This window comes from Scardinius erythrophthalmus (assembly GCF_964197995.2).
Source record: "Scardinius erythrophthalmus genome assembly, chromosome: 7".
Classification (NCBI taxonomy): domain Eukaryota; kingdom Metazoa; phylum Chordata; class Actinopteri; order Cypriniformes; family Leuciscidae; genus Scardinius; species Scardinius erythrophthalmus.
In genome coordinates, this window is record NC_138227.1 from 22,953,621 (window position 1) to 22,967,063 (window position 13,443).

The window sequence follows — 13,443 nt, forward strand, 5'->3', positions numbered from 1 at the left end:
TGCACGAACCGCTCTCTCAGTTCCCTCAGCAGAGGCGACTCGAAGGGTGTATCCAGCAGCCAACGAGTCAGTTCCACAACTCGCTCGCCTGCACATAAACGCCGTTCTCACGGCGACCCACATATCTCTCGAAAAGAGCATTATCTCGGGTCATATTCCGGCTCAGGCCGAAGGTGTCTTAAATGTAGGACAGGTGCCCACTGCCCAGTGCCCACCCCTACACGAAAACACTACCCTCACTGTGTGTCACACTCATTCAAGGTCGAATACAATAAAGCTGGCTCAAGCCGCCCGACCGCTAAGTGTAAGAATTGTGCCCACTCCCCAGTGTTCACTCTTACACACAAGCACTACCCATGCAGTGTCCCACACCACCACAGGTTCCATATCAGTCAAACCGGCTCACGCCGTTCAGGTTTTAAGTGCAGGAAATGTGACTGTAACTGCGCCGCGCACACACATAGAGCCTCAATGTGTGAGTGCGCGCGCTGCCAGTGTGGTGAGTGCAGGTCACGTGTCTGCCTCTCAGCGCACACACTTTGTGAACAGCTCGCAGCGCCACGCGCCGCGAGCCCACAGAGCTGTACCTGTATCAAAGCAGCTGCCCGCGCTCACGGCTGGGCCGCCAGTTACAGAAATACTGCGCGAAGCACTGTATGCCCCACTCGAAATGAACATGATGAACGAAGTACGTCATCATGGCTGGGTTTCCGGGTCCCCGAATATGAGCGACCACAACACAGATTTCTTTCAACCCCTGGCCATTCACGCGAAAGCGTGGGAAAGCATTCCAGGGGCTTCGAAATGGGTGCTAAATATAGTGAAACGGGGATACTCGCTACAATTCGCTCGCAGACCACCGCGCTTCATAGCCCGGGTCAAAACCTCTGTGAATCAGGAAGTAGCACACCTACTTCGCACCGAAATAGCAAATTTACTGAGAAAAGGGGCTGTGGAAACAGTCCCCTCGGCAGGAAGCGAGTCGGGATTTTACAGCCGTTACTTCTTAGTACCAAAGAAGGATGGCGGGCTCCGCCCTATACTAGATCTCAGGCACCTGAACAAAGCGCTGGTGAAGCGCTCGTTCAAAATGATTACAACCAGAAAAATTCTCGCTCGAATTCGACACGGGGACTGGTTTATATCAGTGGATCTGAAGGATGCTTATTTTCAGATCCAAATAGCAGCCCGTCACAGGCCCTTCTTGAGGTTCGCCTTCGAGGGCCGGGCTTATCAGTACACCTTTCTTCCCTTCGGCCTGTCTTTGGCACCTCGTACATTTACGAAGTGCATGGACATGGCCCTCGCGCCCCTCAGACGAAGGGGCGTGAGAGTCCTGAACTATCTGGATGACTGGCTAATTATAGCACAGTCAAAAGAAGAATTGGTGTTACACAGAACACTACTGCTGACCCATCTCGAGCAGTTGGGTCTCAGAGTCAACTGGGCCAAAAGCATTCTACTCCCCAGCCAGAAAATTTCCTTTCTGGGGATAGAACTGGACTCCAACTGTATGGCGGTGCGCCTGACGCGAGAACGCGCGGCAGTGATACAGCGCCTGGCAGCGACATTCACTGTGGGGAAAAATCTCCCCCTCAGAGTGTTCCAGAGGATGATGGGTCTCATGGCCTCAGCCTCGTCAGTACTACAGTTGGGTTTGATGAATATGCGCCCTTTTCAACTATGGTTGAGATGGCGAGTACCAGCGCGAGCATGGACCTCAGGTCTGCTCCATCTCACGGTGAATCAGACATGCATTTCCGCCCTGAAACCGTGGACGAGACCCGGCTGGTACCAGTCAGGCGGGAACCTGGGCATCGCTTCATGAATCAAAGTGGTCTCGACAGATGCGTCCAACACGGGTTGGAGCGCCCTATACGAAGGGAGACCTTCTATGGGCCTGTGGTCAAACGCAGAAAAGCGTCTCCACATAAACTGTCTAGAGATGAAAGTTCAGTTCAGTTCTTCCTCCCTGCACTGAGGAACAACCACGTTCTAGTCAGAACAGACAACACGTCAGTGGTGTCCTACATAAATCGCCAGGGCGGCCTCAAATCCCGGAGCCTCTTTGCAATAGCAAAGCGCCTCCTCATATGGAGCCAGCACAATCTGCGCTCGCTGAGAGCGGCGCACGTGCCGGGCGTCCTGAACGTGGGCCCAGATATGCTATCCAGGGCAAAGCTCTCCCCAGGAGAGTGGTCCCTGCACCCCCTCACGGTGCGAAATATCTGGGACGTTTTCGGCAGAGCAGAGGTAGACCTGTTCGCGTCGCAAGCCAACGCTCACTGCCCAATGTTCTTCTCGAAAGAGATGGACGCGCTGGCCCAAACCTGGACCAGACGCCCGCTGTATGCTTTTCCCCCGGTCGCTCTGTTACCACAGGTAATCAAACGACTCAGGGAGAGCAAATGCTCGATACTTCTCATAGCTCCGCTATGGGAAAATCAAGTCTGGTTCCCAGAACTGGTAGAACGCGGCTCCATGGCTGATTCCACTGAGGAGAGACCTGTTGTCTCAGGCCCAGGGAACGGTTTGGCACCCATACCCCGAGCTGTGGGCTCTGCATGTGTGGGCGATCAACTACCACCACTGCACCTCCCAGGGGGATTGCTGAACACGATCACAGAGGCAAGAGCTCCGTCTACTAGACGGCTTTACAACTCTAAATGGTCAGTGTTTGCTGAGTGGTGCTCAGCTCATGATTTAAACCCTTTAAAAGGGGAGGTAATGGTGGTTCTTTCTTTCCTACAAGAGCTGTTGGACAGCGGGAGAACCCCTTCCACGCTCAAAGTGTACGTGGCGGCTATAGCAGCGTTCACAAACCCTGCAAGTGGCCAGTCGTTAGGAAAGAACGACCTCATAATTTGTTTCCTAAGGGGTGCTAGGAGGATGAATCCTCCTCGGCCACCCTCGGTTCCGGTTTGGGACCTTTCTACGGTCCTCGAGGCCATGAAGGGCGAACCGTTTGAACCTCTGCACACGGTAGGGTTAAAATACCTATCGTTTAAAACCGCTTTTCTGCTGGCGCTAGCCTCAGTAAAACGGGTGGGCGACCTTCACGCGCTTTCAGTAAGCGCTACGTGCTTGGAATTTGGGCCTAATGACTAGGTCATCCTCAAACCAAGACACGGTTACGTCCCTAAAGTGCTTACGACTCCCTTCAGAGCGCAAGTTATCTCCCTCTCGGCCCTCCCTATGTCTGATAGTGAGGCAGGGGTTAACCTTCTCTGCCCGGTGAGGGCATTAAGGATTTATGTGGAGCGCTCCGCCGCTTTCAGGCAATCGGAGCAGCTTTTCGTTTCGTTCAGTGGCCGCATTAAAGGGCTAGCCATCTCGAAACAGACCCTGTCCAGATGGATAGTGGACGCTATCGCGTCAGCTTATGCATCCAAGGGTCTAAACTGCCCTTTGGGGGTGAGGGCCCACTCGACTAGGGGCATGGCCTCGTCGTGGGCATGGTCAAGTGGGGTTTCTATCCATGACATTTGTATGGCAGCAGGCTGGGCCTCGCTGTCTACATTTGTAAGGTTTTATAACCTAGAAGTACCCGCATTACAGGCCAGACTGCTCTCAGTCTGATAATGCTATATTAACGTTGTCTACCCAACTCGGTTTGACTAGACTGTTGATATACTGCAAGTCCTGTGTGCCTACGCAGTTTAAAGGTGGTCATACTGCCTTAACTGTATGTATACACGTTAATGCACCTATCTCATAACACCGAGTCGTCCCGCCCTGTTATGCCGCTGTGATTGCTTCACTTTACATGAGCCCCGGGCACTGCCCTTGGGACATAAGTGTTTGAAAATCAGCACGCACGGCGTTTTACATAGGGTTCCCGTAGCGTAAGCTAAACTTACGCAACACAAGAGTACTCTCGTAAGAGAACGACACTCGGTTACTAACATAACCTCGGTTCTCTCTAGAGAGGGAACGAGTGTTGCGTAGCCTGCCGTGCTTGTGCTGCACTTTGGTTTTCGCTTCTAGTCGACTGAAATCACTTGTGCAACCTGTGCAGTGGGGTTTTATAGGCGAAGCCACACCCTGTTCTGGCGGGCTATGACGACAGCGCGGGAAGGCTTCCCATTGGCGCTGGAGTCATGCCAAGAAGCACTGATAGGTTGCAGCAGTTGCCGCAGAGCAGCCAATAGGCGCGCAAGCTGTCTCGCCTATGTCTGCCTGCTGCAGCAAATGCGTTTTACATTAAAAAGGATAATTTTTTGCTTCAGTATTCTCGAGAAAAGGAGTTTTCCCGTAGCGTAAGCTAAACTTACGCAACACTCGTTCCCTCTCTAGAGAGAACCGAGGTTTCGTTAGTAACCGAGAGTCGTTTTCGTTCGCCGTTCTGGCACATAGCTCTCGTGGGGGCGGGGCTGGCAGCAGTGTGTTCTCATTGGTTACTGAGTTTTGATTGACAGCTTCTTGACCTGGAAGTGAAGATGTCAGTGTTGTGTTTATGTGTAGATGTGAACGTCTGTAAGCACAGCTTTCTATTTAATTTTAATGCTATAAAGTTTATATCTGTATTTATTTGCTGCTACACTACATTGTTGAGATGATTTCTTATAGAAGGAATAGTACAGACGAATGACATCATCATAAGTCATCGTCGCTATCAGGAAACTGGATACTCGTGATAAGTCTGATTATTATTATTCTTTTAAATATACTATACTAATACTATTTATTATACTGTACTTGCTTTTTCAGGTGGAGAGGCATTTTAGAGCTCAGTGAGAGCCCATAATATTACACAGCAGTGTTGTCTTGATTTAACTGTTAGCCTAGTCATTACATGACTTGTTTATCTACATACGGTTACAGTCTTCGATTACATCATATTTGCTTCGATTAGATCATATTTCCCCTCAGCCAGCCCAACTTTGGGCTACAGTACAAAAAGTACTGTATCAGACAATGACCGATGCCATTGGACCAGAGCGCTGTCAATCACTGCCTGATTCAACTTTGGCAAATTTTTTTTTCATGCCAATAAAGCTATTTAAACCTGAATTTAATGCAGAGTCTTTGAAAGAGGAGAGCCACGACTTGACCACAGACCACGTCTCTGTTCATAATATGTAAACACTCAATTATTTAAGTATTGCCCTGGTCGCAATATTTATTCGGATTACTTTTGTGTGATAAAGATGACTGATAAAGCTATTATATGTAGCTATTGTGAAAGGTACCGTGCAGCTATGCAACTTCATGTTGTTGGTCAACTCGACTGCCTCAAATCCAAAATCAAGTGGCTATTGTGTATTCTGGTCACACTGGTGAGAAATTACTTCAGTAAGTATATTAATATCAATGTACTAGAAGTATACTTATACTGTAAGTGTACCTACTTGGGACTAATTTGGCCCACTTTTTAGTGTATAACAGTATACTTTTAAGTATTCTTTTTAGTGTAACATTAGAAAACTTTGAGTACATAACTAGTTTATAACTAAGTTTTTCATGAAAAAACTGTTGTGGAACAGAGGTAAGTTGGCTCAATGCTTAAGCCTCCTCTGAACGTGCTCCTCCCGAAGTTGATAGGCAGGTTAAGCAACAGTATGTTCATTGGTTTATGAAGATGCCTGATCAAGCAAATGGTGACAACAATTGTTAGATTGTAGGGTAAGATTAACAAGTTTGCCACAATTCCAAACATGAATGCGGGATAAATGTTTGTTTGTCTCAGGCAGTTCTAAGGTGTGCAAAGTCAGGACCCATGAGAAGACAGATCCATTCGAATACATGCAACCCCAAGACGTATTCAGAAAAGGCCAATGAAATTGGCGAGTGGAATTTGCATGTCAACCACTCCCCCAGATATACGGATATAAAAGGAGGCTGATGTGGTCCATTCATTCAGGTTTGTGCTGAGGAGCCAAGACAGCTTCTCAACCATTTCAGCAGGTGGTTCAGAGTTGTGGCTGGAGGGACACAATGTCTTGTTACCTACATCAGGGAACGGAGGTTACAGCAGAGACTAAAACGTTCCTCATCTGTCAGTCACTTCAACAGTGTGTCGAGACTGAAACTAAGGGTCCCTACTAAACCCCACAACCAGCTGAACTGTGTTACGAGTTTTTGAGAGTCTCCCTATCTCAGGGGACTTGTCTTTACAATGGAAATAGTTCACTTCAGCTGTAGATGACCTTACAGTTGAGCACACCTGGTTGTTTACGTTTGGAAAGTGTTCTCATTCTCTGCCGGGAAAAGAACACTGCAGAGAACAGAGTCAGAGCCGCCTAGTAGAGGGGGCTCTTGCCTGAGTGATTGTGTCTATCACCACTGGTGATAGCCCTCTAAATTCCTCCTTATCCCATCCAGGGACCAGACATGGAGGTTCCAGAGGTCCGGTCGCGAGTACCAGATTGTGCCCTGCCCCTGAGAAAGAAGATCCTTCCTCTGGGGTATTTGGCAGGGAGAGGCCGACTCCATCAGCATGAGCTCTGAGAACCAGTGTGGCGCAACCCTATGGACTTATTCTTTTCCTCCATGACCTTTCACAGTGTCTGTGTGATGAGGCTCACTGGGGGAAATGCATACTTGCACAGACCTCGGGGCCAGTGCGTCCATTCCGAGGGGAGCCTCGCAGGAGCGTGTCTGGGGGTGGCACCAGCCCCCCCTGGAATATGATTGGCCCCCCCTGGTGCCCCCCCAACATCATTTGGCTAGATTTACTGTCAACATGACAATGACCAAAGCCATTGGATCAGAGCGCTGTCAATCACTGCTTGATTTGCAATTTGCAAAGCAGAATCATTGGTCCGTGTTTTTCAAACAGGAGAGAGAGACACCTCGACACATCACTGTTCATGGTATATACACACTCAATTAGAGTATATATTTTGAAATATTGCACCGTATGTTAGTCTGATTACTTTTATATGTGACTGATCAGGCCATTGTATGTCGCCAGTAATGTTAGATTAACGTAACTTCGTCAGACTAACGTTACTGACTTGCCAGTGTTATTCAGCGGCAGCGCACGCCACTTCATAAATATAGAAAAGATAAATATTACTTTATCTGTTGTTTTAAATACTAAAGGCACAATAATATTTTTCCAAAAAAGCCATTGCATGGTAAACATTAAAATGTGAGAACATTAACTAACACCATAACTACATGCAACTCTATGTAATTTCGATACTTAATGTTTTTTTATTAATCGGAGATATATAAAAATATATCCTGGCTCTTCCAAACTTTATAATAGGCGTGAATAGAGCCTGAGTTTTTGAAGCTCCAAAAATCGCACCCATCCATCATAAAAGTAATCCATACAGCTCCAGGGGGGCCAGCATTTTTGTAAGAAAAATATCCATTTTTATAACTTTATAAACTATAATCACTGGCTTCTGGTAACGGCCATACGCGAGTTTAGTTCCAGCAGAAGAGTGACCTCTGACCCTACACAGGCTCCATTCACTCCCATAATAAAGCTTGGAAGAGCCAGGATATTTTAAATATAACTCCGATTGTGTTTGGCTGAAAGAAGAAAGTCATATACATCTGGGAAGGCTTGTGGGTGAGTACATTTTGGAATAATTTAAATTTTTGGGTGAACCACCCCTTCAAGGTCACAAAACACTGGACATTTGTTAGTCCCTTGGTTCTGTCAGGACCACTATCGTCAAATACGATTGGCAGTTGGATACAGTTAGGATTGGCGGTATTGTTCTGTTCTGGGCAAGAACTCCATGCACATCCATGCAGCCTAGCATGGATAAGAGCAGGGAGAGCAGCAATAACCCCCCTAGGATAAACAGAACAGAACCAACATGAATGTACTGCTGATATCATTAATTCAAGATTTTAAAGTACAACATAATTCAAGAATTTATTCTGATTCATCTGACTTCAGATGACGCCAACTCTGAATCAACATGCACCACTACCAAATTTTTCTATGTATTGTAGTCATTATGTTCACAACTTGTAATAATTGCTGTAACAATATGATTGTTTCTGCCTAAATGAATACATACAGTTAGCTTTCTGCTTGAGTATATTATCTGTACACTTCTGACATGGACATTACTTGGACACAGTCACCTCTGATCACAGATCACACAGATTACTCTAAATTGTAATGTAGAAACATGAATTTTCTGTAAAGCTTATTTGAAACGATATATACTGTGAAAAGCACTATACAAATAAATGTGAATTGAATTTAATACATTTCAAAGATTAAAAAGCACTTTTCTTTCTTGTAGGTTGTTAAAGATAAATAACCTGAATAATATATGGAAATAATAATTTTAATATATAATTTGATCAAATCATCATTTAATATAACATAACATTTTATTGCACAGTTTCTCTTTCTCTTTAAACAGGTGGCAATTTTCTGTCTAATTTCCTTAGTTTTAAACCCATAAATAAGTGGATTCACAAAGGGAGGAAACACAAGAATAGATGTAGAAAACACCCTGCGCAGGTGAGCTGGAATGTTTTCAGACCGATGTGCGATAAAAGGGGAAAAAAGGATTAACTCCAAGAACAGGAAGACCACTAAGTGAGTATTGCATGTCTGAAGTGCCTTAATCTTTGCATCAGACTGCTTATTAGTAACACAAGTGACTAGTTTATGAATATATGCAAATGCCACAACAGAAAGTGAAAGGCCGTGTTATAAAGATAAAATAAACAATCCATAGATATTGTTCACTGTTGTGTCTTCACACATGATTTTCATTAAAGATGGGTTATAGAGTTTGAAAGAGTAATAAAATATTCTACTCTACTAAAAGTACTACAACTTCAATGAAATTTTACCAGTCTAAAAATCTACTCAAGTAAAAGTAAAAAGTAACTAATTTAAAATTTACTCAGAGTAAAAGTTACTGAGTTACTTTTTTAACAGCGGGGGTGGGGGATTCTCCCTATAGGGTTGTATTTTGTAAGGGTATAAGATTTTCACAGTATCATAACATCTCAGAAAATATCTAGGTTTACGGTATTAATCAATTATTAAATAAATGATATTATTAAATTATAGTTATTATTGCAGTTTTTCTCAATCGCTAAATAATGTTTAAATAAATTTTATTATTATTATTGTTGTTATTATTATTATTATTATTATTATTATTTTGAGAAGTATGTTCTGTTGTTGGCCTACTATAGTGGCCTAATATATTTCTGTCATAATTTCTCCTAGTTAAACCAAACATTTATTTTGACGGGTTGTAGTGAAGAGCTTTTTCAGAGTGTATTTGACAATGGTTTTTCTCAAATAAAATTATGAAAATGCTCATTAGGCGCTCTCTAAGAGCAGCTTTGGAAATGTTTAGTGCAGGACTGATCAGCAGTTACCGGAAACAATGATGCCGTTATTGCTGCACAAGAGGGTGCCGGCAGATACTGAAAGCAAGAGTTCACATATAAAAATATGCCACACAGATATTTAATACAGGATAATTTTCTCAATAAATAATTGACAAAGTATATATTTTTGTATCATTTGTTTGATTGGGTTCTCTTTGTCTACTTTTGATTTTTGTGAACATATGATGATGTTTTGAGTCATATTTATGCAGAAGTGGGCTGCATTTGTATAAAAAAATATATGGATATTATGCAGAAATATATATTTGTTTATGTCAAACATTGTTATTATGTTTGTGAACAAATACTGTTTTCATCAAACACAATAAATTGTTCTGCCTTGAAAATTACTTTCCTTTTCAAATGTATAAAAATTGAAATATATTTCAAATAAAAAGAAAATGCATATTTTTACATGAAAAAAACATAAAATTTAATTATCCCCAGAAATCTAGGCCTATATCGTTTTATTAATAATTTTGTTATATGACAAAATATACTTTATTCATATAATTTTACTTTTTATTTATTTGAAAAAGTCTGTAACATTTAAAAAAGCATTATAGAGAAAGGAATTTGATGACTACTTTTGTTGTCAAACTGGCTACTGACTATAAATAAATAAATAAAAATGAATGTTTAGTGACTGAAAACAATAACACATCTGTAAAAAGGAAGAAAGTCTAAAATATAATAATAATAATAATAATAATAATAATAATAATGATACGTCAAAAATGTTTTACACATAATTTTTACACAAGCCTACCACATAAAACTGGTATAAACAATCTAAACATTTTTGTTTAAATTATTATAAACAGACATTTTTAATTTATGGTGAATTATTTCAATCTTATTAGAACTTGGAAGTTTTGTCTCTTTCCAAAATATGCTACCCTTTTATTCTAACATATGCAACATATAATCACTCTTACAAAAAAAAGAAACAATATTTTTTTCCAACAGCAAGTTAGATTCTCCATGACATATAAAACAAATTGCATAGCATAATATACAAGACAGACATTGCATGTCAGCAGATTAATGATTAAAGACGTTACATTTTAATAGTTAATGCCCACGAAAAAGGGATATTTCAGTCATGACAACTCTTGGGATAGTTTGTAAAACATTTTATTCATGTAAATGGAATGTAGGCTACATAGGTTTTGTCTTTGCGGACTAGATCTACTACGCTGCTAATTGATCATAACATAAAATTAATGGAAACATGCTGTTTCTACTAGAGAGAGGTAGACTGTGCATAGCAAGGAAGACAGTATTAAAAATTAAAAAAAAAGAATACAAAAATTAATAATAGTTCAGACACTGATTATCTTCCTCTTAAAACAGGTGTGAATTTTCTGTCTGATCTCTTTAGTTTTAAAACCATAAATGAGTGGATTCACAAGGGGAGGAAACACAAGAACTGATATAGAAAACACCCTGCGCAGGTGAGCTGGAACACTCTCAGATCGATGTGCAAGAAGAGGAAAAAGAGTGTTAAACTCTAAGAAAAGGAAGACGACCAAATGAGTACCACATGTCTGAAGTGCCTTAATCTTTGCATCAGACTGCTTATTAGTAACACAACTGATTAGTATATGAATGTATGTAAATGCCACAACAGAAAGTGAAAGGACGTGGTATAAAACCATGGTAAACAATCCATAGATATTGTTAACTATTGTATCTTCACACATGAGTTTCATTATAGATGGATTATAACAGACGAGATCTGCCATGTATGTCTGGCAAACCTGATGAGGCAGAAGAAGGGAGAAGAGTACAATTATGGCACTAAAATTAAAAAGCCACATCCCAGTTATGATTTTCACCAAGTTATTGGTTGTCAAAATGGCTCCATATCTCAACGGGCAACAGATAGCGATATACCTGTCAAAGGCCATAGCAGTAAGAATAACATATGATGCCCCACCATATAAGTGTACAATAAAGCCTTGAAGCAAACATGCAGAGTAGGATATTGATCTGTCCTGAGACCATATACTATACAGCAGCTGAGGAAAAAGGCTTGTAGCACCCATAGCATCATTGATAGGCATGTTAAGCAACAGTATGTACATTGGTTTATGAAGATTCCTGTTCAAGCAAATGGTGACAACAATTGTTAGATTGCAGAGTAAGATAAACAAGTATGTTGTCATTCCAAGCATGAATGCAGGATAAATGCTCGTCTGAGGGAGTTCCAAAGAGTGCAAAGTCAAGACAAGTGGAAATATAGATCCATTTAGATACATAGTGAATGTTGCCTATTGACGCCCTGTTTAAAAATATTCAACCAGTGTTAAAAAGGTTGAATATATGATAGTTTTTATATAAAAAAACAATAATTAAAATTATAGATTTAATCCTAATCTCAACACACCTTTGAAGCTATGTTGGTGTCATTTTTTCATTTTGCTTTATTGCACCTATATACCCTGGAAAAAGGCAGCTGTAGATTTATAACAGCGCATTAAATTACCAAACCAAGTAAACAAATGTAGTCAAAATAAAGGAGGCATTTTATCATGCTTCAGAGCTGGTGAAAAGCTCTTTGTTGATGTCATCCATTGCCATCTGATTTATAGTTGTTCTCTGTTCATTGTAGGTTTACTATGGGAATAGGTGATGTTATTTAGCATGCACACATTACATCTAAACTAAGTGACATAGCCTACTCTACAGATTACAATTTCACAGTCATGACGTCAAAGTGATGAGTTGCAGTTTATCCTGAATCGTTTGAGCATATTGCCCTCTGCTGGCCATTAAGATATAGTGCAGATAGCCTAGTGTGTGCATACCGGTACAAATAATGTCTTATTTTCAAATGCATCATTTTAAAACATAGAATAATTGTAATATTTAGAAATATATATTTATTTATTAATTTCTTGATTATGGCGTTGCTAGGTGCATTATTTTCACATATAATTAATTTTACAGTAGTTTAATAAATAAGGAAGCAAAGTCCTCAGTGTTTTTAAAATGTTTTTAATCCAATGTAAATTCATGTTCAAGATAATCTCATTTTCTGTAAAATAAATAAACAATGCTTATACTATATATCAACAACAACAACAACAACAACAAAAAAATCTATTTTGTATTTTTACATGAATGCGATAAATGTTCTTGTTTATTAAAACCAGGCCTATAAATCTAAGAAAGTTAGTGTTTTAAGCATTTTTACACTTATTGCAAAATAATAACTATACATGGATTTCTCGGCGACGTCATCACTGCTTGCGCACGCAACCAAGAGGCAAAAGACCCGCGCTCTTCGTACCGGAGTAAAGGGTTCGGCTAGTAGCATAGTGGTGGTGTTGTTGGTAAGTCAAAATGCCAAGGAGTTGTAGCCAGTGCTGGGTGCCTGATGTTCAACATTCCTATGGGGAAGCATGGTTTTGCCAAAAAAATGCCTTAAAATCATAAGGCTTGGCTTTAATGCTTTGACTAGGGAGCACATCCTTAACACGCAAAAATCCGGTGCAGCATCAAAGTATTTGACGAGCTGCACATGACCATATTAGCACGTAGTATGCATCAAGGGATTTGTATGCTCTAATCATTTCTCTTGTATACTTGGTGTCTGAATAAGATAATTATATCAGGCCATACAATTGCTGGCCACTTCTTGTCATCCACAATCCAAAGATCGTCATGTATTGCATAGATCCGGCAAGATCTCACCATTGCTGAGAGTAAGTTTTTTTAATATAAGTTAGGCTAATCGCCACGGTCGGAGGTACTAAGGGTTCCCACATAATCCATCGTCAAATCTTTGATTTACAGTAAAGTAACGTTATATGTGTCATGAAATGTTGCAGGTCGTAACATAAACAAGGCTAACTTATATAAAAGCAAAGCTCTGTAGATGCTGCACTCCTAACATTGGCTATTACATTACTACATTGCTATAGTCTAACGTTAACATGATAATTCATGCATCACAGTATATCCGGATTTTAATTCGTAAACAGTTGGACGTTTTACATAATGTTATATTAATATAATATAAACACAAACAAACAGATCCAACTCTGAAATTGCAGTTTATTATTGAGTCAGCAAGAAATTACAAACAATGCGAAATCTACG

The 13,443-nt window shown here is 41.1% G+C and overlaps 1 protein-coding gene across 1 annotated transcript; it reads right to left on the reverse strand.

Moving 5' to 3' along the window:
• Positions 1-10,658: 10,658 nt before the first annotated feature.
• LOC308693744 (olfactory receptor 52J3-like) lies at positions 10,659-11,597 on the reverse strand (the record flags this gene model as incomplete). The annotated part of the gene is made up of 1 exon (XM_081370840.1): positions 10,659-11,597. The coding sequence occupies one exon, from the start codon at positions 11,595-11,597 to the stop codon at positions 10,659-10,661; it is 939 nt and encodes a 312-aa protein (XP_081226966.1).
• Positions 11,598-13,443: the final 1,846 nt, after the last annotated feature.